Source organism: Caretta caretta, chromosome 1, assembly GCF_965140235.1.
Source record: "Caretta caretta isolate rCarCar2 chromosome 1, rCarCar1.hap1, whole genome shotgun sequence".
In the NCBI taxonomy this organism is placed as follows: domain Eukaryota; kingdom Metazoa; phylum Chordata; order Testudines; family Cheloniidae; genus Caretta; species Caretta caretta.
The window spans coordinates 185666291-185692239 of NC_134206.1; the positions used below are offsets into that span (position 1 = coordinate 185666291).

At 39.5% G+C, this 25949-nt stretch overlaps 2 protein-coding genes across 4 annotated transcripts in view; one reads left to right on the plus strand and one right to left on the minus strand.

The window, feature by feature from the left end:
* Positions 1 to 15265, plus strand: part of CHMP2B (charged multivesicular body protein 2B) — a 104533-nt gene extending 89268 nt beyond the window's left edge. For both annotated transcript variants that reach the window (XM_048869013.2, XM_048869002.2), the window contains exons 2-6: positions 4716 to 4807; positions 8775 to 8969; positions 11556 to 11658; positions 13191 to 13297; positions 13461 to 15265. In XM_048869013.2, the coding sequence (XP_048724970.1) occupies positions 4716 to 4807; positions 8775 to 8969; positions 11556 to 11658; positions 13191 to 13297; positions 13461 to 13574 (611 nt within the window). In that variant the 3' untranslated portion in view covers positions 13575 to 15265. The remainder of the gene's footprint in view (positions 1 to 4715; positions 4808 to 8774; positions 8970 to 11555; positions 11659 to 13190; positions 13298 to 13460) is intronic.
* Positions 15266 to 16517: 1252 nt separating this feature from the next.
* POU1F1 (POU class 1 homeobox 1) overlaps positions 16518 to 25949 on the minus strand; it is a 133219-nt gene continuing 123787 nt past the window's right edge. For both annotated transcript variants that reach the window (XM_075117778.1, XM_048868993.2), the window contains 2 exons: positions 22371 to 22431; positions 16518 to 18776 (listed from right to left, as the gene is read on the minus strand). In XM_075117778.1, coding sequence (XP_074973879.1) covers positions 18563 to 18776; positions 22371 to 22431 — 275 coding nt within the window. In that variant the 3' untranslated portion in view covers positions 16518 to 18562. The remainder of the gene's footprint in view (positions 18777 to 22370; positions 22432 to 25949) is intronic.

The following is a 25949-nucleotide window of genomic DNA, read 5'->3' on the forward strand; positions in this document are numbered from 1 at the left end:
GAACTTTTTTTTTGCTCTCTGCAGTGTTGGGGGTATGTTTGCATGGTCTCTAAGAACATGGGGTGACTCTTAAAGATGGTGCCTCGAGATAATAGTTAAGTCGAACCTAAAGAGAACCCTGTTTGGGGGAGGAGGGTTGGGGTTTTGTTTTTTTGTCTTTTTTAACCAAATATATATTTAGTTGTTCGAAGTGATACAAAAATACTTCTAACTTAAACAATCAGGAGAGCCATGGAAACAAGTTGCTCTGTTCTCTGAGAACACTTTTCTGTTTGTTTGGTGAAGCGAAGAGCAAATAAACATTGCTACAGATTCAGTGGTGTCTAGCTGTGAGCTCTTGGTGTTCTGTAGTTATCAAATCACCATTTACTGTCTGTTGTTTGGTTTCAGAGTAACAGCCGTGTTAGTCTGTATTCGCAAAAAGAAAAGGAGTACTTGTGGCACCTTAGAGACTAACCAATTTATTTGAGCATGAGCTTTCGTGAGCTACAGCCACAAGTACTCCTTTTCTTTTTGTCTATTGCTGTAGTTCTTTTAAAGTAGCTGAGAATCTCCTGTGGTAGAAGAAATATAAAAAAAATGAACCTGCTGACTTTTCCCCCGGCTTCTAACTTGTTTAAAATGCTAGTGCCTTTATTATATTTGGGTTCAGTTTCTACCTTGCAAGTTTTCTAACAAAAGGGAATATTTCCTGTAGAGTAAAACATCAATGCTAGTCTCATACGTAAATATATTTGCATTACTATTTCTTCTCAGTGTTCTTAAACTCACCTATATATAGTGTAGTTAAATTTTAAATCTCCCCTCCCACCCCACCCCAGCAAAGTCTTCTTTTTAAAGTCTTTTTGACAGAGCTCATGCTTGATGCTTGTCTCTTGAATTGCTTCCATTGTTTCTCTGCTGGGCCAAAATACATTGTTTTTATTTGTCAGGCTTTATTTTCATATATTGGCTGTCTACTCCAGTGTCCATTGTAAAGTGTTTCTTGAAAATGTTACTTGTGGGGTCTTGGGAGCAGTAACATGACTAAAATGGCCCCTTTCAATATCACTTTTCTTTTCCGATTATTACTCCTTAGGCTTAAAACAATTATTGAGCATGAGCTTTTTGTGCAGCGTGTGTTCCTCTCAAGATTCCATTAAAATATTTTGTTGGAACCTATTACTGCTGAAATAATTTCAGACTTAGATGGCTTGCAGTGTCTTCGCACATCTGGGAAGGAAGAATCTGAATTGCTACTCTTCTTTTTCCAGAAAGATTGATGTATGCTTTAAAATGAAGACTATGGCTACAGTTTCTGCTTATTATTCATGCTTTAGTCATCTGACAGTAATTGAGCCTGTCTAGATTGCATTTCACTTGTTACCCAAGTAAATGAGGAAAATAGAAGCGTACAAGTATTAGTCTGCTTTTGTGGAATACAAAACCATGATGTAGTCTTAATTATGGGAACATTATTTCCTTTTCAGACTGTTTTAAACAGACTTTTTTAATAGATGGAGGTTGCCCTGTCTTTACAATATAAACCTGAAAAGGGTTCCTGATTTCTCATCACAGCACAACTTTCAATAACTTATTCATCTTTTATTTTGTTACATATAAAGGTTTGAGTTTGAAACAACAAATTTTATATTTATTATGGGGTTAAATCAGATTAACAGTCTTGTAAAGGGGCATCATTTTTTAATCTGTTTTCAAATCCAAACTTGTTTGCATGTCTTACAGTGCTAAAATCAGTTAAGCATATAAATCTAATTCTTATAAAATAGACTAGAAGAAGCCTTCTAACCACACCAAAAATCAACTGCCATTGGTAGTTACCTCATTCTAGTAATACACTGTAGTATGTTAGGTATGCAAATTTAACTCTTGTGACTCTCGGTTCATATTCAAGCCCTTTTTTTTTCTCTGTTAGGAAACCCAATAGCATTAAACTCCAGCACCTGCTGACTTTTTTACTCTTTAGAATTCTGCAAAATTAGAGCAATATGGGAGGCTGCTTTGAGTATGCAGCCTATACCCAGGAGAGCTATTTGTCCCTCCAACAGTGGAAAAGGAGTTCTGCTTTAGGAATAAATCCCTCTGTAGATTTTAATATTCACTGTAAGACCTATGCAGCCTAACAAATGAAGACAAATCTTTAATGGAAGCTGAAATGACGGGTTCTATATCATACATTGCTTTTAATATTTACACTTTATCAAGTAAATTCCATAAGGCTTCTACATAAACAATAGTATGAAGAAAGTGGTCTCTTGCACCAAGTGAAAGCAATTTGCATTATCCTGTAAGGAAGATAGTTAAGGTACTGTCTCTGCCCTCAGATGTCATTTTCTGTTCTTTGCAGGGGCAGTGTACAAAAGTCATCAATAGAGCATTGTTCATATTTGTTTCCTAAATGTCTCATATTAAGTGTGATATTTTGTTATAATGCTAACCTTTGATTTCTGTATGCCCATGCTAAAATTTCATGATCTGGGCTTAGGGAGCTTGTATATGACGATGAAGTAGTTCCATGACGAATCACATTTTGATAATCTGTTGGCAGATGGAATCATAAGACCCAAACTAGTGAGGTACTCATTGTGGAGTACCTGCAGCACCTCACAGGATTGGGCTTTTAATGATGAGTGGGTAAGATTGACTGAAGTATGTTGTTTGTCTAACTTTGAATGTGTAAAAATAGGCTTTTATTTTGTTGTGTGTGGCACTTTACTACTGAAAGTGCCCATCCTACTGGAAGGTGCTCAGGTACTATGGCAAGAGGATGGTATAAAAATCTGTATAGATATTTAATACTACCGTGGCACACCTATTGTTGATTAGGGGTAAAACATTCTAGTTTTTGTGGTAGTTGATATGACAAAAGGGGCTTTTGTGGATGGATGTTAGTTTCTGATATTCTAAGGAGATTGTTGACAGAGTATTGAAAAAGTAGTTTTTGTAGTTCAGTGCTAAATTTCTATACTTGCAGATATGAGGGGTGTTTACTAAGTTTAACCTTTATCCCAAATTCCTTGTTTTTGTTAAAAGTAACTATCTGCTTGTAAAGATTCTTAAATTACTGATATGTACTCAAAATCAACTTCAACTTAAAGGTAGTCTAGTTTAAATACATTAAGAAAAAAAATCCTAGCAAGACAAGGGAAATGGGGCACTTCTCCATTTTCCCTTTGTATTACATTTAGATACGCAGAAGGGGATCTTAACAGGCACTCAGCATTAGGGCTCACCTGAGTCAGTTGACCAGATCCTAGAAGGCCTGTATGTCTCCCAAGTATAAGTGTCAGGTAGTCAGAGAAACCCTAAGGGGTGCTTAGTGGGCTTTCTCAAACCTCAACCCCCATTGGTGCCACAGTTGCAGACATACTCACCTGTTAAATTCCTTTAATTTTTCTTTTCAAGTAATGTTTAGAATTAAAGCTGCTGGCTTGACAGTTTGGGGAATGGAATTCCTTTCTCCTCAAAACAGGTACAGAATGTGTAATAGCAGTGCAAGCTGCTGCATTCCATCACTGTAAATCAATCTTCCTATGCCCAGATCACCTACTAAGGGGTGAGACTAGTAAGAGGTAATTCAGTGATCAGTCATTCCTTGTCCATCCCCAGCTTCTCTAAGGCTGCTTATGTGGATAATGTCCAAAACTAGGCATTGGATTGCGAGACCACTAACTTTTCCCCAAATGGACCGCTGAACAGCTGGGAGCAAAGCTATATTTTTTGGGTGTGCTCTTAAACACTGTTCCTTTTCTGTCTGTCCTAATGGCTGGGGAAAATGTTAGCTAAATTTTAAGTTAAGCTTTGGTTAAGTTATAGGCACATCTTTTAAGTACTGCTATATATTTGTTTAGGTCGGATTACTACCTTATGGAATTGCTGCTCTCAAAGAGGGTGTCAGGAATGGATAAAAGACTTGACCAGTTTTCAGGCAATTCTGTGTCACATCCCTTGTGTCTTGACTTTTAGTTGAATAAGTGCAGCTATGTTGCATATGGGGTAGGGCAGGATTTTGGAGTGGTCTCTATGCACCTCAGTGAGGAAGGAGGTAAACAGAGCCAAGGGATTCACATCTATGGAAGCTGCTGCCATTTCTCCCTACTCTATAGAGAAGGTGCAATGGGAACCAATGCTATTGCTCTATTGAAGCAGCTCTGGAACAGTCCCATGGTTATTCGGGAGAAGGGAGGATTCCTTCCCCCAACCCTATCATCACAGACCTCACGGACCTCTCCATTGAATATTTTGGCTACGGTGGCTGAGATAAGGAGGACTTGGCTCATATTGCTGTGAAATAGGAGTTAGAGATATGCTTTTCTGCATGGGGAAGTTGTTCTTGACACTTCCTGCATGATTAAAAGAGACATGTTTATGGAATATAGAAGTCTCTTGTGCCAAATGCTTCTCTCAGTTACACTGGTACAAACTCCATTGAAGCCGCTTAGGTTTCACTGGTATAAAAGGAGAACTTGGCCTATAGTGTTGAAATTTAAGATAGTATTTCAGACATGTAAATTTATATTCTAACATCATTGCATATATTTGATATTTATAGTCCTAGTAAGAGATGCATGTGTTACTCTTATGATAAAAAATCAAATTAATGAAGGGAAGTTTTCTATCATCCAATAAATTGCAGATTTTCATTACATGTTTCAATACTGTTAAGCATTCAGTCTGAAGAATTATTTTACCAACTATAAATATTTCCTTTCCAGATGTAATAAAGGAACAGAATCGAGAGTTAAGAGGTACACAGAGGACTATAACCAGAGATCGAGCAGCCCTCGAGAAACAGGAAAAACAGCTGGTAAGTAGAACAGAGAAATTTAGTTTACCTTTTTAAAACACACAAGTAAGTGTTTGTTTGAAATTTTAAATAAATGGCAAGAGAATGTCTCACACCTAAATGATAGCAAGATTTTGAAGACTGACTTTCCCCACTATCTACATTAGTTACCTTATAGTGGGGTGGGTTTTTTTACAGTGCTGGGAGACCTCTCTCCCAGTGCTGGTGCTGCGACTACGTAGCCATGTTAAAGCGCTGCCACAGCAGTGCTTTAATGTTGCTAGTGAAGACGTACCCTTAGTCTTCCTGAATCTCTAATAAGTGCAGAGTCAGAAGCTGTGCTGTTTTTCATTATATAACCTGATTCTTTTTTGTCCAACAGCATGGGTAAATTTGGGCCAATGTTGCATAACCTGTTTTAAAATATTAAAATATTGGCAGCAAGGGAATATACTGTTGACTCAGTAGCCCAGCATTAGTGCTTTGCATTCCAACATGAGTTGTTGGGACTTCTATCCCAGACATGACCCTTCCATTATAGATAGCAAGGGCCATGAGCTTTGGAGGCAATGCTCTAAGTTCTTGGGGTAGAAAGCAGTGAGAAGCATTAGTATATGTCATTGATGCTTATTTAAATGAACATCAGTGGTGAGGGTTTCAGAGGGAATATTAGGGCTTATCTTCAGTAACAGTTCATCTCAAAACACAACATGACTTAACAGCAACTGTAGACAAAGACAAGTCTAACATTGTCACCTGGATGTAGTTATTCCTATGGTCTTCATAGAATTTCCCTACAACCAGCTGACTTTATTAAACATAACTGTGATAACTCCCTCATTGAACGCTTGATCGTTAGAACATGTCCTTCAGTTTTATGTCACCTCATACCTATACTGGTGGAGGTATACGTCAAATTACATGCCTTGATAGATGACACAAAAACTGTGTGGAAAAATTCTGTGACAGTTCACTCCCCGGTTTAGTGGTTAATAAGACATTGCCTCATATGGTGGCAGGTCTTGTGGATATCAGTTTTGGCATGAGAAAAATTAGAGAGCCTGAAAGATGACTATTCTTGGAAATTTTATCCTTTTGCTAGGGCTTTAAGATATGTCTGATAGATTGTGTAAGTGGTTAAGCTACCATTATTTCTTTTAGTGCCTTGATTTCTGTAAAGAAATTCACCTTGAAGCTTTGAATGCACTCTTGTCAGTAACTTGCTCCAGAAATATATTGTGTATTTTTTTCTCTTGTGAAGGAAGAGGTGAAGAGAACAAGTCTTTGAAAGACTCAGTCTTCTGTTGTTACCCTGGCTGCTCAGACTCTAAGAAATCTGAATTTTCAAAGCCTGGTACGCTTGTCATTTGAAAAGAGCAGGAAATTGTCAATGAATCAGAACATTGTCCTGTAACAATGGTCTTTTGCTGCTACTTATATAGAGAGGCAAAACAAATATTTTTTAAAATAGATGTTGCTCTGTGATAGCATTGTTACAGTTATTTACTGTTTTTATATTTGTCTTTACTTGGCTAGCGTGGACAGTTTTGATGTCTGATCAGTAATGTATCCTGCTTACTATACTGTTGACTTGCTGAATTTTGAGTAGGAGAAAGATGTGACTGTCTTAAAATTTCTTCATAAATACAAGGACTATGGATTAATCTTGTCTCTTACTTTCACAATTAGTGTTAATTATGAATACATCAGCCATATAGCAACTTGATTCCCTGGCACAGATTCAGTTTGTAATTGATAGTTTAGTAATACTTGGCATTTACAGTTTATAATGTTTCATCTTGAAAGTGTGCTTTTCATACTATAATGAGATCTGCGGGCTACAAGAACTACTGTATTTAACTGGGAAAACTGGTGCTTGCTAACATTTGCTATTATAACATTTGGAAATCTGTGTCCAAAATATGCATTCCCAAGTCACTCTTATCTTAACCACATAATATTGGAGTTATATTTAAAAAGCACGATAGTTTCAGTGATATTTTGAGCACCCTGTAAAGTGCCCGCATTTCTTATATGTAGGCTACCAAAACAGGATTGCCATTCCATTTCATACCCACAATACTTTTCTATTGATCTCATGTACTTCACTTACACACCTGTATTTTCTCTGGTAAAATTGCATCTCTTACCAAATCTCTCATGAAGTTTAATTTCCTCAAAAATGAGGGATTTTTACAAAGCAGTTTCTGCCAAGCTAATGTACCAGTCTCAAAATATTATGTTCCTACGATAGTTCAGTATTTATAGTTTTCTTACACATGAGGTATCTCTTATGGTCGCAGGATGTTGTCTCTACCATAGTGGTAAAACCAAAGCAATTAGTCAGTTAACATTTGCTTTTGGAGCATCTCCTGCAATTTTGTGTATCTTGCTGTTGGTTCCTCAGTGTCTACATGCTGTAGTCTGGTGGCCACTATTTACTATCACAGAGCAACTGGCTATGCTTCATAGCAGCCTTTTAAACATTTGTTGCATTCAGGGGAGGGTAAAGCACCTCTCTTTTCCCACCAACAGCTGCAGTGCTGTTATTACACACAGTTTTACTTATTGCCTATTCCCGGAGAAAATGTTGTCACAATTGGACATATGAATTGTATATGTTCAGTCAGTAACATTATGGCAAATTAAAGAGAGAAGCCTTATTTTTTTTCTCTTCAATAAAATGCTTGGTATGAGGATTTTATGATAGTGATCAATTTGATCATTATGTTCTGTGAAGAGCTGTTAAGTCAGGGGTGCAAAACTTTCCTTGCCTCCATTAAATTAATTAGTCTTGTATTCCCTCCCCATATTGGTTATAGAGTTATCTGGGCACAGGTTTTGCCTAGACTAGGATTTAGGGTGTGATATTAGCTTGTGGCAGTGTAGACAAGGCACACTGCATTTATTATGCACTAAGATAATTGAGTTAAATCCTGAGGGGTGGGGGAAAGCTTGGACTTCAACTGTTTCACAGGTTACTTCATGTAATCTGCCTTCCAAGAAAATAAAACTCCATAATCTTTGAGGAGAGGTGCTGAAGGGTAAAGTTTTTCTGAAAGTTACCTGTCCAGGTATGCTCTGTTGCTTAAGTGGCCACTAGGTTGCAGCGGGTGAATGCAAGAGGAGGGTCTAAGAGTATGTCTCCAGTGCAGTTAAACACCTGTAGCTGACCTATGTCAGCTGGCTCAGGCTCAGACTACAGGGCTGTAGATGTTGGGGCTAAGGCTGAAGCCTGGACTCTGAGATCCTCTCCCCTTGTGGGGTCCCAGAGCTCTGGCTCCAGCCTGAACATCCACACCACAGTTAAACAGCTCCATAGTCCAAGTCAACTAACATGGGCCAGCCTCATGTGTTTCGATGGAGTGGAGACATACCTTTAGACTCTCCCACCTCACAGCATCCCAGAGCCCAGGCTCTAGCCCAAGCCTGCAAGTCTACACAACAATGAAACCGCCCTACAGCCAGAGCTCCACGAGCCCAAGTTTGCTTCATGGGGCAGCCGTGGGTTCCTCTTTGCTGTGTAGATATAGCCTGAAAGACCTATAGAAGGAGAAGGTGAGTTAGCAGTGGTGTTGATCACCGTTAGTTCTTAATGTGTATATTTATCAGCCTGTAAACTAAAGGATCTCTCATAAAAATACACTTTAACTCTCTATGTATGACTCCATGTCAGAATGCACAAGTAATATCTACCTCTATGTAAAAAACAGTATGTCAGAGAAGTGCACATTCCCACAGTATAACACACGTTATTCTTTTAGTAATAGAGTATTGTCATCTATTAATTTTTTTTCTTGCTATAGACTTCTGCTAGAAAGGGAAATATTCTTGTATCATTTGTCAATTCCTTCATTCTCAAAGAAGAGGTTTGTGAACATGTGGTTAATTTATCCAATCTAGCGTTTATTAAAAAATGTTTAGTTGTATAACTTTATAGAATTCTTGTTCACTTAATGTGAATCTAAAAACTACTTTCTAAAACTAGGAACTGGAAATAAAGAAAATGGCAAAGACTGGTAACAAAGAAGCCTGCAAGGTTCTTGCAAAACAGCTGGTGCAGCTTCGAAAACAGAAAACTCGAACCTATGCTGTTAGTTCCAAAGTTACCTCCATGTCAACTCAAACGAAAGTGATGAATTCCCAGATGAAGATGGCAGGAGCTATGTCAACCACAGCAAAAGTAAGCAGTTAAATCAATATAAATATCTAAATGTAATTCATGTTCATGGACACTTTTTCATATTGAAACTCAAATACAATAGGTAGCTTGCAAAAGTCTTGACGAGTTCAATGTTATCTTGTAAAAATTAGCTGGAGATAAATGTATTGTGTAATACTACATTTAGCAGTGATGATGCTTACAGGACGAGTACTAATTTGTGTTTTGAAAAACACTAAATTAGCCATTCATATCTTGCTGGTCAGTATCTGCTATTTAAACTAACAGGCTCTCACACAGTTGACTTATAATCTCTTTGTCAGGTTTCAGAGTAGCAGCCGTGTTAGTCTGTATCCGCATAAGCATCCGATGAAGTGAGCTGTAGCTCACGAAAGCTTATGCTCAAATACATTTGTTAGTCTCTAAGGTGCCACAAGTACTCCTTTTTCTTTTTACGAATATCTTTGTCGTAGGCCAGAAAGCTGTTCAGTGTTAGTGTCTGGTTAATGATTAAAATGGATCCTGTAAGTCTTGATACAGAGGATAATTACAGTAGGCTAACAAACAGCTTTTCATTATGCAATGTCTTGCCTGTAAATTTTGTCTGTCATGTAACTGCTTCTAGTGGATAAAGCCAAAGTAGGGAAGACTGATTCTAGAAATCAAGGCAGTATGTCACCTAGCTTTATAACTTGTGTGAAAATGAGGCATCACTTTCTGGCTGACACTTCTAAAGGGCTCAGTGAGCTAGAATTCTGCTTCACCCTCATCCTCCACACACCAGGGAAATTGTGTTAAATTGTTTTGCTTCTTGTCTCATAAAACTAATGCACTGTAATTTGATTTGATGCAGGAAGTAGCTGCTAGGAAGACTTTGCTCTTAAAGGGCCACTATGAACAAAGTGTTTTTAAAAAATAAAGTAAAAAAAAAAACAACCCAGTTCAACCCTCCAAAGCTGTGGCTGTGCAGTAGGTCTTTTTTCCTCCAAGAGATGGTACAGCTGACTCCATGATCAAGTTAAACAAGATAGTTTATGCTAGCATGCACCTCTTCTCTCTCCTGTGACCTCCTTGCCCATCATTCGTACAACAGCTTCACATAAGTGAGGAAGTTAATCTTGCTTTTTAGAACTATTGCATCCCTCCCTAGCTGAGCGTTCTTCTCTCTGGGCTCTTTATCCTTGGAATATTTTGGATTAAACTTCTTAAAGCAAACATAGTGGTATAATCGCAGTGGTGGAACAAAATCAGCAGAAATGTCAATAAATACAGATCTTAACGGATTTGGAAAAAAAATGAAGCAGGTTTGTCAATGGGCTATGCAACATTATGGGGATTGAAGGAGAATTAAGTTATTTTGGCCACCTAATGGTCAACTTTTTCAGTTAATTCAGTAAAAAATACAGAACTAAAAACACTGACTTAATTTTGGAGCCATAGTGTTCTCTAACCCATACCAGGATCTACAGTCATACAACATTCAATTAAAATCAGATGCAACTCACTGTCTAGCTGCCTCAACAAATGAGATGAGTAAGCAATTTTTCAGTATCTTGTCCATAAATTTATCTGTAAATAGGACACTTAGTGTTACTATCTGTCTACAAAATTAAAGCACACACTACTATGATTGGAGAATATTCCCCCCCCCCCCCCCCCCGAAAAAATGTATTTATATCCACTGACAACCCTTGAATTGGAAAAGGAGAACAAAAAGCTTTTTCTCAATTTAAACAAAATTAGAAATGAAAGCAGACATTTCCCTTAAAAGCTTCAGTTTTAAGTTTCTAATATATCACTGATATCAATTATTAATGTATCCTTTTAAACTAGTTTTCCATATGTTCCTAAAGTGTATGTAGCACTTTCTACAAAGAGGCTACTTCCTTTATTTTTTGCACATATCACAATTTAGTGTTTGGCATGGAAGCTGCTTTGAGGAGGCAAAATACCATAGCTTTATATTAATGAATCAAAAAGGAAGTAATACTGGGTGAATGTATTTTTTACACACCTGTGGTAATCAGTGCCATGAAGTTTGGTAAAATATTATGTTTAAGGTTTAGTAGTATGTGGCAGAGGTTCTCTAAGTGATACCAAGTGTTCAACCTGTACTATTAACTTTTGAACACCCTGGCATTTGCCATTATCAGAAACGTCATACTTGCTACTGCTTTATCCGAGATGGAGAAACGTCATAATGACTTCATGCCCGCTTCCTACTGCTGGTTGATGAGAATGTTCTTAACTTGCTTTAAACATTGCCATTTCCATCTGTCTGATAACAATTAGTTGCCTAATTATGGAACTTTTCTCCTCCTCCCCCAAGCTCATCCTGCAAGCCAGAAAAGTGACCTTAAATTAAGAAAAAAGTCTAGCTTGTTGTTATTCTGCACTAGTCAGAGTAGTAGATTTTATTAATTACTAGACAAGGGACCAACTGAGGATTCCATATGCACCCAGAGCTCCCACTAAAGTGGGAGTCTACATATGCAAAGCATGCAGAACCTGGCCCCAGGTTTGTTAGACTAGAAATCACTTAACTTTGCCTAACATATTCAGTATACTACACAAATTTTTATGATTAATATTCTCTAATATTGTTAGACAATGCAATCTGTTAACAAGAAAATGGACCCTCAAAAGACATTACAAACTATGCAGAACTTCCAGAAGGAAAACATGAAGATGGAAATGACTGAGGAAATGAGTAAGTTATGTGTTCTAGTAAATAACTTCAGCAAGCATTGACACTATCAGTCCATTAAAACAGGTAGGCACACCTTAATGCCACTTCTGAGTATTACTAATAATACATGAGATTACTATCAATAAGCAATGATTAAAGGGAAAATATTTCACGTTCGGCATGGTTACTTCGGGTATTTGACAGTACTGCATGTATAGTTGTATGAAAGACCTGTAAAAATGAGAGGCACTGAGTGGGAGAGTTGGTGAACAGGTGTAATTACCACTACTACTTGAATTGACTAAATCAAGGGAATATCCTGTTAACCTAACAATTAGAAATTCAGACCCCGGGGAATAAGACATGGCATTCTGTTTTTCACGGATAGTAGAAACTTCACATGAGCAAGTGGCATGGAGAGTTGCTGCTCTTGTGCAAGGAAAGAGAAGCAGTAGCACAAGCTCTTCTGCTTTTTGAGAAGGGGTGAAAGACTAAAGTGCAACAGTAATATGTAGTTAAGTATATTTGCTCTTGTTTACAAAGAAGCATATGTACTGGGTATGGGAATTCTAGAAATGAAGAAGGCTTTAGTGTTGGCATACAGATAAGCAACTCTATCATCTAGTCTGGAGTTATGTCTGAGCTTTAGGATTAAATTTAAAGTTTTGGGCTTGCCTGTAGATGTTTGTGTACCCTGATCTGTAAATGAGAATAGTTGAAGGCCTCTCACTTGCAGCAGTCAGGGTTATGTAGAACTTGTAAAATGTTTTGAGGGGCAGGAGTCCTTAGAACTATCCTTCCAGCAACTGACTTGTACATATAAAACAATAATGGACAGAATAGTGGTACAGAGCAGCCAAACACAGCCTGGAATCCTATCTGCCCACTGGGTACGAGGAGCCACCCTCTTCTCTGTTTTACCACAATGGCTTATTAGCTTGTTGGTAATTTGTAAGCGTCAGTGATGCCACACTGGTCTTGCTACTGGCTACTGTTAACACAGCATTCTTCTCATCCTAAAATCTGCCACTGCATTGCCTCTGCTGGGGGAAACTAGCAGAATTTTAAAAATTATACTGTGGTGCTAGGCATCAATGCACCAACCCCTTAGTTGGATTTCTGCAATTGTGGGGCAGGGAGAGAAATGAGGTCTTTAAGGGGGATGTGGAGGGGTTTTTTAATTGGTTTGCTTTTTAAATGTAACAAAGAATTCTGAAACTAAATCCTTTCTGAAAAATAGTGAAATCAAACCTCTGTGTGAAGTGCTGGCATGTGAATGCATAGTGCAATTGTTAGCACTACTTCAGGGGCAAGATTTTAAGCAGAGATAGGCAGAGGACTCCTGGGTTGCCAGCATGTGGTGCTAAGTGATGCAGTGCTGTTCTGCAAATGCACACAGTGTACGTTCCTTTCTTTTGCCATCTCACGTAGTGACGCTACTGCTGCATGCTAGGATTGTAGAAGAACAGTGGGTTTTAGTTAGTCTCCCATTTATTCTGTGAACAGTAATCTTTCTGTACTAATGTAGCTCTGGTTTTTATTTTCCTTCCTAGTTAATGATACCCTGGATGATATCTTTGAGGGCTCTGATGAAGAAGAGGAAAGCCAGGATATTGTGAACCAAGTGCTTGATGAAATTGGAATTGAAATCTCAGGAAAGGTATGGAGAAATGTTCTTTAGGGTGGGTCAAATACCTTCCTCTATTTTTTTTTTTTTTTAAATGTCATCCTAACAGCTTTTATTTTGTAGTTCTGTGCTAGAAGTCAAATTGTCACAGTGTGTATTGGTTTTACTCAGCGAAGTTTGTGTGTTTCTTTAATAGATGGCCAAAGCACCATCTGCTGCCAGAGGCTTACCATCTGCATCAGCATCAAAAACTACCACCATTTCAGATGAAGAGATTGAACGGCAGCTTAAAGCTTTGGGAGTAGATTAGCCTGATGACAATACACAGCCTGCCTTTTAACAATTATTCAACTACAGACAGATGTAAAATGTACACTTTTTCAACACAACTGATGTACTTTGGTTTTAAGGAGAACTGAAGTCTTCAGAAACAAGATGATTCACACCAAAAAAGGCTTATTTCTTGCCGGAGAACCATTATTAGTGGCACTGAATTCCTGAAATTGTTTAAAAAACTACTTTATCAGATGACATGAATAGATAACTTGCATGTGGGATTTTTTGAACACCGGCTTGAGATCTAAGGTAAACAGGTACATCCATTTACACCAAGTCTGAAGTTGGGCTGTGTTGCATTCAAGATTTATCCCCACAGTTTAGTTGTTTGAGCAGCACTGGCTTTTTTTAATTTACAAAATGTCAGCTGGCAAGCAGACTTGGAAAAATAACAATTATAATATAAGATCTTCATTTGTTTAGCTTTTTTTGAAATTGTCATCCTGTGATTGTTGACAGCATTTCTCTGGATAATATTTGGAGTGTTTATAAAAGCACTACACATGGAAAGTTCTTAGAATATTTTATGATCTTGTCTTTACGCTTGCTTTCAGTTTGAAAAGGGATAACCTTTTTCTTTTGGTGAGTGAGAACCTTGATACTCTAGTAAGCGTAGGCAATTATAGCTTTGTTTTTCAGGTGTCTTTAGTAAATTTGACTTGATTCATTCTTAGACAATTGTACTACTTACTGAAGGGTATGGGTGCAATCCAGCTCTTATTAACTTCAGTGGAAGAGGCTTGAACTAAATATTTTTAGTGAATATTTTGCATGGAAGGCACTGACTAAACTGTATTGTACTGTAACATAGCTAACTTCAACAGAATTGTTGTGCCTTTGTGTATATAAAACCTTGCTATATGCGCCTGATTTTTCAAAATTGTATTAATTGTTGAAGGGTAGAGTAACTACTGTTAAGGCCGTTATTGCCAGGTACAAAATATTCTGAGAAGTGCTATCTACACTTGATAGCAGTCCATGCTGAAGTTCGTATCTAAAGGACTTCAGCACTTGTAAAAGGAATCCTGCCTGAAATCTCACTGTATATATTTTACAGTACTTATCCCGTAACAGTACTTACCCCTAAAAGATACTGCATTGTTTACTAAGGTACATGTTATTGCTTCCTGGCAGGTGAAATCTAAATCTTATCAGAATGACTTGGCTGCCTTATACCTATGATTACTCCTTTTAGGTTAAAAAAAAAAAGAAAATGCTGGGTATTACACATTGTACAGTAGAAGGTTAAGGTTAGACACAAGTGATTTGGATAACAGTATAATAGGAACAGGCTCTGATTCTAAGGTTTTCCACGGTCTTTGATCTGTATCATCATCAGGTCCATAGATTAGCACTGACTTTAAGCCATTAATCAAAGAGCGCTTAGTCTCTAAGTGGGAAAGCAAGCCCTGAGTGGAATTGCTATTGTCACATCTGCCAGTGCAGGACTGAGCAGGGAAATAAAGGTTATAATCATCGGTTTGTGAGCCCAGGTCTAGGAGTAGAAATACAGAATGCTGTTTTCACTAGAAAACATGGGGCCAAACCATGCATCTGCAATGTGCAAGTGTACATACTACACACACACACACCCCTGACATTTGGGGTGAATTTTCTTTGACCATTTATTTTGTAAAAATCTAATAAAAGCTTTTATTCCCACAATGGCTGTCCTGATGGTGGGGTCTTACATGTAAGTTATCTAGTAATGGATGTTATAATCTTTTGTGATGTCACTTAGGAGGGATATTAGTTGTGAATTCCATCAGTTTTGGAAAAAATTAATTGTTGCTGTTGCTAGTGGGGTTGGGGAGGTTTCTGTACACACTGAACCTTAGCACTGGCTTGTTGAGCTAAAAACAAAAAAAGTAGCTGAAAACTGCTGACCCTGCTCTAGTCCCGCTCTCCTCTTCACTGTTTCACCTTCCCCCTCCCACAACCCAGCCCTGCCCGATTTATTTTCACTGCAATCAGAGCAAAGAGTATGGCTGTAAGTATTAAACTGTGCACTTAATTACAATGGAAATGTCAGTGAAAATGGGCCTTTGGCAAAGCAAAAACCAGTATTTCTTGCTTTGGGCTTGATATTGCTATGTGCCCCATATGTCATCAATCATTTGTCTACAATGCTCCTTCACTGTTTAAAACAATCTCTCAAATTATTGAATTAATTCAAAGCTCAGTTGCTTTTATCATTAGTCAGACAAAGCGGGTGAGGTAATATCTTTTATTGGTAGTGGCACCCTACTGCAGCTTAGTGGAGAACTTCTGTCCCACCACAAAGTTTAATATAAACTGTTAAAAGGCATCACCTTAGCCTTACAAAGGGAAATATTAGGAGCCAGAAATACTTATGACCTGCAAAAGGGGGGGCTGGTGAGAGATGCAGCCTGAAGAAGTCAAATGCATATGGCTACCTAAAGACAGCAGCTGCTTGTCCCCCAGATTTAAAGGATCGGGTATCAGAAGAGCATTTTCGGAAGGATGCCTGGAAGCGGGTGAAACCAGATAAGAGTGATCAGTAGCCCCTAGAGATAGGAAGGTGGTGGTGGGTGTTTCAACCCTCAGGGCCAGGGATCTAGGTGTAGGACATCTTATGGCTGTCAATCTGGTGGTCTGAAGTATTGTTTTGGTGTTTCTGTAACCCAGATGTTTTCGGACAAGTTGCTTGCTGTAGTTAACCATTCACTCTTCCGTTATGTGAGAATGGCACAGGTTTCATTTGTTTTGCCATGTTTCTTAAAGTGTCCTTTACCCATAAACACTCTTGGAGGACAAGAGCATCAGCGTAGTGACTGACTGCTGATGCATTCACTGTAACTACTGTAGCATGCAAAAAAGAACATGTAGCAGCAGAGTGCAGCAGCTACGGTAAAATCAAAATACTATCACAACCAAACAACTGTGAACAGTTACATTTGGTATTAGAGGTTACTTGAACAATGCTTTATTTTTGGCAAAGAGTAGGGTTAGTTTTTCATAATCCCTTTTAAACAGGCAAATAATTTAGAAAATAAACTCTAAAACTGTCATATTGCAAGTTTAACTACATATGCATAATACACCACAAGAAACTTCAAACAAAGAAACAAAAGTAACCAAGGAATAAAATTACAAGTCATCACCTTCATTTCTCTACTTTTCCAATGATTTTACAACAGGCATTTCTGTCAGTACAGCATCTGTGGGTGGTGGTGAAGGCTGAGACTTAATCCCAGAAAGTGCACTCTTGCTTTGTAAAGTAGTGACTGATCTGTGTTAGTGTTGTGACAGTCTGGGGGTTAGAATAGTTCAAGTCCTGTATGAAACATGCATTAGCAAGGGGGAGAGGGATATTCTCTCCCTTCCCCCACCCCCTTCAGTTTTAATTTAGAATCCTCTCCTAAAGAGAAAAAGAAAAGCACTAATGCAGTTCATTCATGAGGATATATTTTCTTAGTACAGGAGACTATATTCCTTAGTTTAACATGCCTAGGGCCCCTTCCTGGCTGTGCTTATGTATTATTTAAAGCACACCAACATAGATATGTTCTATGTGATACACTTAATGACCTCAAATATTATAACCTCTTTCTGGATCTATTATCTAGTAGTCTTCTAAATCACCATCATGCCTGCTTCACACAAAACTAATTTTTTATTTACCATTACCACTAATGTGCATTCCTGTAATTTTAGTCCTGGGAAAAAGCTTGAAATATGTACACATTAATTAGTATCGTTGTAACAAATAATGGGAGCAATGTTGCTGCAGTGATCGCTGGACCACCCGTCCCTTGAGTGATGAAGTCACATTATTCCAACTCCCCTTAATCCCTGGCTTCCTGGGGGTGGAGCTATGAAATCATTTTGTCATCTCTGCAGGACAGGACAAGAGAGAGGACTAGAAATAATGATTTCTGCCTGTTCTTTTCTAAACCTCATCCTCTCCAGGGGAAAATGAGTTTATACTTGAGTTTTAATTTAACTAGGTTTAAAGCATTTAGAAAGTCAGCAAGACTTTCTGTAGCCTTTGGCGATCAGTGTAAAGGGAATGTCATTTCTGCTCAGCACCTGTCTAAATGGATTGGCTGTGTATTGAGAAATGTTACACATTAGCAAAGGTGGCAGTATCTCAAGGGTCTTAAAGCTCATTGCACCAGGGCTAAGGCAGCAGCCAGAATGCCTCTGTAATGTTTCCATCCTAGAAATCTGCCAAGCTGCTACATTTGATGCTCTCTATGGGAGGGCAGTTATTCAGTCCTTGCTTAATAGAACTTAGCCCACCTTCATGAGTTTGTATTACCAGCTAGACTCCACAAGAGGGAAGATGTAGAGGCCACTTTAAAGAAGAAAGGCTGTTTGCATTAAGCAGTTTTTTAAGACGGGCAACTGTCTCAATTACCCGGTCACCTTCCTCAGACTTCAATGATGCTGAAGTTTAGCAGGAGGACGAGCCACTGATCTCACAGCCTCATCCCTCGGCTCTAAATGTTTGGTGCTGTGAAGGGGCACTTCTGTGGTCCCAACAGCTGTAGCTTTTCTAGGTTTGTGAAGCTCATTGCTGTTGGGTGAGTGAGGGGCACATCACACAAGTTCTTTCACATGCTACAGTTCCAATAAGTAACTACTTTGTATTTAACACAAAAGATTTCATTGCAGATCTTTTGGGTAAAGTTCACATTAACTAGTGAGTGTATTGTGGATGCAAGAAAGGCATGGTATATGAATAGTACTTACTGTGAAATTTTTGTCAATCAATTTAATGCAGATTGAATAGTTGACAGCTAAGCAACAGTCTCCCCTACACAAATACATATAGTAACAATGTTTCCAATCTTTTACATTAAAATCAAGCCCACTAAAGATATGTTACAGTTAATTTTAACTTATAGAGGAAACAAATGTTTCTGTTCAAACCGACAATACTTTAAAAAAAAAAATCTTAAAGACCCAGAAATCCTCAACTATGCACAGGAAACTTTACCGGCACTCATGATGCTCCTTCATAATGGAACTAAAGGTGTTCTGGTGTAAACTTGTCTTCACTCTCTTTTCCCTTTGTCTTCGGTTGCAAAACCAAACTCTCACAACTTCCTTCTCGAGGTTAAGCCCCTCAGCCATCCTCATAATCTCTTGAGAAGAAGGCTTACTTTGTTCCCCAAAGTTTCTCTCTAGAGCTTCTTTAGCAGAAATGCTGGAAGAAGGGATAAATAAAAATGCCACTGTTAGTGACTTTGGACAGACTCGGGTCATGGCTGCTATTTTAGGCTAAGCTGCAATGATATGAACATTAAAAATATTGCACTAAAAAGGCAAGAAACTGCTTTGCTTTCCCTCTCAGTAAAAACACTGAGTTTAAAGGGTATTATGGTTCCATGCTGCCATGGGCTGCAAAAATCTGATAGTATCTTTATGTTCAATCCACACTGAAAATAATAAGGACTTTATTATAATTTTAGAGGTAATCCATTAAATGTAGTTCATGCATTTATATAGCCCATGGCAACCCAAGAATCATCACGTGCTCCCCAAAAGTCAGTTTTAGCCTATTTGCATTGCAGTAGAACCCAAAAATGTGCTGCGGTTCAGCTGGTACAGGCAGCATAAAAGTTAAGAGCTATTTTCCTCCCATATTCAGACACCGAGGCTGAATATAGGTGAAATTTTTTTGTGCTGTTTATTCTCTAAAAAGAATAAGTGCCTGAAATGTGCTTGTACAAAAGCAATTAGGATGAAAAGCTTGATCTTGTCACACCTAGTTTTAGCATTAGCGGTATCATTCCTTTTTGTCCACAAGAGGTCACTGTACACTTTATTCTAGATATGAAGCATGTTTATTTCTGCTCGTGAGGTTCAAGACCCTGCAGCAGAAATTCTAGTACGGATGAACAACTTTGCATGTAACTTTAGATTGCCCTTAGTGTAATTTCATTAGTAATGCATTTTCTTTTTTATGTTGGGTTATTGATGCTAGCTAGCTGAAAGCTGAGTGTTCCATAGATGCACAGCTGTACTAATAAGTATTTAAATAAAGTTTTCACTGGGTCAAACAGCTGAAAATAAAATATAATTTCTCACATCCATATTATGGATAGTTTGATCAGGTCCTACAAAGCTCCTACACTGGAGTAGGCTAACTCACTCACTGTTTTTCATCTCCAGATTCTAGTTTATCCTCAAGAAATCTACCTAAAACTTCAATGGGAGTGAAGTGCAGAGGTACTACTCTCCTCTAGCTCATTCTTAAAGAGGTTCCCAAGCTGGGGTCCCAGGCTCCGCAAGGGATCAGTGAACATTTTCTTTCTTACCGAGTGCGTCCCCCTTTCCTTGCACTGTGTGTGCATGTGTACAAAACTGATCATTTATAGTGTGTAAGGAACCAGTTAGTTTTATTGGCTTGCAAATTAAAGGTGTTTCATGGATGCCAGCATAGCACTGATACACCAGGAGTGTAATAGTAGAATTGGAGATGATATGTCTCCTGTGAAGAGGTGTCTCTCATTGGGACTATTCCCCAATCAGAAAAAGGGTCTTTGACTCCAAACACCACTGATCTCTGAAGATTATTCCAGATGGCCACTCTCCCCATAACATAGAAATCTAGAGTCATGCTGGTTTTAACAAAAATTTGTGCAGGCCCCATTGCACAGATCAGCAGCAGTGCTGTGAAGACTGACTGCTCTTTGCAATGACACTGGGATTGTATACATGCTAATACAGGCATTGGGACAGATCTGTGCACAGGTGCCATTCCTCGGTGTTATCCAGGTCATCATAGTTTGGAACGACCTAGCAGAGAGTGGGGGGGGGGGGGACCCAGCACAGTTCTCATCATGTTTAGCTAATAATTGGATCAAAATTCATATTTTTATTGATGTCATTATCCCATCCGGTTTTGCTTATTTATGTATGTAAATACTTTTGTTAATGACCTATATTAATAACAAGAGGGCCCATGCCCACTCTGCTTCCAAAGGCAGGGGGGGCTGAACTCCATAGATGTGGGCCACCAAAGGTGCAAAAACAGAGAAAGTCAGCTCCAAGGGACATTGTCCCCACATTCTACCCTAAACCACACACCTCATACAGGGAACACATGCTACATTCCCTCAACATCCGCCAAGCGCTGGCCTTTTGTCTGCACCGCACTTGCACCTTCTGCGCTTCATCCTGTCTCTTCCTCACCATTGCAGAACGCTGCTGGGGCCGCACCCTCTCTTCACAATGCCTCTCCCTCTGTATTATGGACTGCTACGCTCTCTCTCATGTCCCCCCCCCCCCACCTCCCATCGGGGAGCCTACTCCATGCGTGCTTAAACTGTCATGTCGGCCTTCCATACAGATGTTGCATGGCAGGACATTTGCTGGGAGGCCACTTGGTCCTCTATCCACACTTACTGCCCACTATGCCCTCGCACCTGCTGCAGTGACAGATGTGGTAGTTGACCAAGCTGTCCTTCAGCCTGTAACTTCGGGTGAGCCCTCATGCCCGCCTCTGCACTGAGCACAGCTTGCTACTCTCCCATGTTTGGAATCCACATATGGACCATCACTCAAAGAAAAGGTTATTTACTGTAACTGGAGGTTCTTTAAGATATGGGCTCCCCATCTGGATTCCAGTATCTGCCCTCCGCTCCAGGCTCCGTTGCTTACTGGTGCGAGGGAACTGGAGCAGTGTCAATCCACACAGCCTCTTAAAGCCTCGGACGTGCCACGCGGTTGATGCACAAAGCATGTGCGGGTCAACGGACACAACTCTGAACAGTTCTGGTGCACGGCAGGCATGCGCACCCACATTTGGAATCCAGAGAGGGACCACATATCTCAAAGAACCTCCAGTTACAGTAAGTAACCTCTTCTGCCAACACGAGCTCTAGTCAAACCCTTCCTCTCATTCACAGCCTCTCAGCCAAGAAGCCATGGAATGCACTTCAAAACTCTATGACAAACACCTGTTGGAATATGATCTACAGTCTAAAAACATTTTCAGTGATTAATGTATACAGAAATTCTATAATGTATTATTTCAGTATTATGTTCAATGCGTGTGTGTGTGTGTATTTATATACATACACACAAAATTCTCTGTTGAATGCTGTGGAAATTTTGTTTAGTGAAGTGACATTTTTGATGCCTTTTGAATGCTAAAAAGCAACATCCAGCGACTTTTCAGGGTTTCTCTGACAACTTCCTGCTATGTGGAGTTGGCAACTTTGCATTCCCCTTCCCTCTTTCCTTACAGCCTGTGAAAGACCCTCTGTAGAAGCTCCACAGGATCCAGATCCCTGGCCAAGGGAGGGGTAGATGCTCTTTGCAGCAAGCTTTCCCCCCAAGCCACCAGGACTAATCACCACAAGTTATAGCAGAAGTAATGCAATTTCTCCTATATCATCAAACCTCCCACAAAGGAAGTTCAGAGGCTGTATAAGGAGCCAGTGGGGTACAGAAGTTTATTACTGAGTTGGATGTCATAAAGGATGGGATTACCAGGGGTCATAAATGGGTATGTTTTTTTACAAACAAAAAGTGTGTGAGGGGGAGGTTTGTTGAAAAAATTAAAAGGCTGAAGGTTTTGGTGCAGCTCCTTAGTTGGTTGATAAATGGGATGAAATTTTTTGTGAAAATTTTCACACAAAATTTGTCCCTGTTTTTCAAAATTGGATTTATTTTTCAACCAGCTCTAGATAGGGCTTCTAAGGAAAAGTATTACTTAGATTTCAAACCTAAGAAGGATCTGAGGAAAAAAAAAAGGACTTCCAATACATAATTTGCTGAAGTATTGTATTACCTTATGGTGGTTCTGCGCTTTCTTTTCCGCTCATTCACGCCAACTTTTTCATTGTATAAAGCTATATTAAAAAAGGGGGAGTTACCTTCCAAGATTAAAACAAGTACAATAATTTCTAGAAACCATTGTTACCAGTCATGTTTTAATACCATGAACACATGCCAGATATAGTTGCTGAATGATCTGCTTGAAACATTTCTCTGTGGAAAGAACAAGGAGTACTTTTAGCACCTTAGAGACTAACAAATTTATTTGAGCATAAGTTTTCGTGGGCTAAAGCCCACTTCATCAGATACATGCAGTGGAAAATACAGTAGGAAGATAGATAGATATATATAGATATATGTATACACAAACACACACACACAGAGAACAAGAAAAACTGGGGGTTGCCATACCAACTCTTAAGGAGAACAATCGATTAAGGTGGGCTATTATCAGCAGGAGAAAAAAAAAACTTTTGTAGTGATAATCAGACAACACTGATGACATCATCATCTGCTGGACCCATGGAAAAGAAGCCATTGAGGAATTCCACCATGATTTCAACAATTTCCATCCCACCTTCAACCTCAGCCTGGACCAGACCACACAAGAGATCCACTTCCTGGACACAACAGTGCTAATAAGCGATGGTCATATAAACACCACCCTATATAGCGGTCAATAGGTTTCCGGTACTTACCAAATGCGTCCAGCTTTCATCCAGACCATACCACACAATCCATTGTCTACAGCAAAGCTCTAAGATACAACCACATTTGCTCCAATCCCTCAGACAGAGACAAACACCTACAAGATCTCTATCAAGCGTTCTTACAACTACAATACCCACCTGCAGAAGTGAAGAAACAGATTGACAGAGCCAGAAGAGTTCCCAGAAGTTACCTACTACAGGACAGGCCCAACAAAGAAAGTAACAGAACGTCACTAGCCAACACCTTCAGCCCCCAACTAAAACCTCTCCAGCGCATCATCAAAGATCTACAACCTATCCTGAAGGACGACCCACCACTCTCACAGATCTTGGGAGACAGACCAGTCCTTGCTTACAGACAGCCCCCAACCTGAAGCAAATACTCGCCAGCAACCACACACCACACAACAAAAACACTAACCCAGGAATCTATCCTTGCAACAAAGCCTGTTGCCAACTCTGTCCACATATCTATTCAAGGGACACCATCATAGGACCTAATCACATTATCAGAGGCTCGTTCACCTGCACATCTACCAATGTGATATATGCCATCATGTGCCAGCAATGCCCCTCTGCCATGTACATTGGCCAAACCGGACAGTCTCTACGCAAAAGAATAAATGGACACAAATCAAACGTCAAGAATTATAACATTCAAAAACCAGTCGGAGAACACTTCAACCTCCCGGGACGCTAAATTACAGACCTAAAAGTCGCAATTCTTCAACAAAAAAACTTCAAAAACAGACTCCAAGGAGAAACAGCAGAACTGGAATTAATCTGTAAACTGGACACCATTGAATTAGGCTTGAATAAAGACTAGGAGTGGATGAGTCATTACACTAACTAAAATATTTCCCCATGCTAATTTTCCCCCTACTGTTACTCACACCTTCTTGTCAACTGTTTGAAATGGGCCATCCTGATTATCACTACTAAAGTTTTTTCTTCTTCTTCTCCTGCTGATAATAACGAGACCAATTGATTAAGGTGAGCTAAGAGTTGGTATGGCAACCCCCATTTTTTCATGTTCTCTGTATATACCTTCCTATTGTATTTTCAGCTGCATGCATCTGATGAAGTGGGCTTTAGCCCACGAAAGCTTAATGCTCAAATAAATTTGTTAGTCTCTAAGGTGCCACCAGTACTCCTTGTTCTTTCTGCTGATACAGACTAGCACAGCTACTACTCTGAAACATTTCTCTTTGAGACATCTGGTGGCTGAATGTTGTAATTGCACTCTTCAGAAATAAGTAAAGGTTTATGTTGTGAACAGCGCTGAAGGAACCTATCTACATTGGTTCAAAGCAGATTCATTTTTTGAGCGTGTCAGAATCACTCTGTACATCAAAATATTTCTGGTCCAACCGCAGGTACTGTTTCTTGTTACAAACTCATAGACATGGTTTGGATTTGATCAGAGATTGTTGTTTTGATTTGGTTTTTTTTGCAGTTTTGTGCCAGTGGGTTTAATGGTCATAGTGGGACATGTTGACATAATTTGTTCCAAGAGATGCAGTTCATTTTCAAAATGCACTGGAGAAACACTGAGTCTGTTGGCCTGGATATCCACATACAGGGCAAAAGAATTTGTACCCATTATGAGCATGTTCCACGCAGCCCTTGCTGGCTCATGACTGCAGGCTGAGCTCACACAAGGGCTGATTTTGGGTGCATCTGAGACTGCATCATTGGCTTCCTCAACCATGGGATGCTGTTCCAGGAAGGAGGATTACTGGGAAGAGATGGGGTCCACCTGACCAAGAAGGGTCAGAGGATCTTCGTGTACTGATTCACCAACCGAGAGAGGGCTTTAAACTAGATTCAAAAGGGCAGTTGACAAATCCCCACAGTTAAACAGGATTGGCAGATGTTGTGCAGGACACGGGAAATTACTGTAGGGTCAAAGGAGCAACAAGAGGGAAATTAATGGGGGAATTTGCTCAACGTATTAGATGCCTATACACAAATGGAAGGAGTATGGGGAATAAACAGGAACAACTGAAAGGATTAGTACATAAGCCAAATGATGACAATTGGTATCACAGAGACTGATAGGCTAAATCTCATGACTGGAATATTCACTATAGAGGGGTATAGCTTGTTCAGGAAGGACAGTTTGCGAAAAAGGAGGTGGTGTGGCATTGTACACCAAAAATATATACACATTTATCTGAGGTTCAGAAGTAGATGAGAGGCAGACCATTTGAAAGTCTCTGGGCAAGAAATGGGGAATAAAATAAGGGTGACATGATGATATGGAGTCTATTATAGACCATCAAATTAAGAAGAGGAGGTGAAGGATGCTTTTCTAGAACAAACAACAGGCAACAAAAAGGGCAGCTGCCCCGGGGCCAGCGATTTAAAAGGACCCGGAGCCCCAGGCGGCACGGGCAGGGAAGCGCTGAAGGGCTGGCTGGGGGAGGCTGACTCCCTAGCCCCGCCCCTTCCGCCTGAGGCTCCGCCCTGTTATTTGTGGTTGGGAGGAGGAAAAAGCAGGAGTGCACCGAACAGATAAAAATGTAGGGGTTAAATAGCAATGGTAAAAGCTACTATAACAATGGAAGTATCTTCTTACTTACACCATTTCTCTTCCCTTAATGATCAGTAAAGTCATTTTGACAGTGATAGAACACACATGATCTGATTTAATCCAATCTAGTGTGTATTAGGTCCTCTGTCGGTGGCACTCCAGCACATATTCCATGCCTCTGAAAGGGCAACCTTTGATTGTGAGATTAGAAAGGATCAGCCATTTTGGGGCTCGGATGAGAAATTCTGTCAAAGCTGAGTTGGATCTTCAATAGGAAGGAGTCAGCTATACTGTATATGAAAGAATCACATGCTCACCTGTTTTGGTCTTCAGAGGAATCCTACAG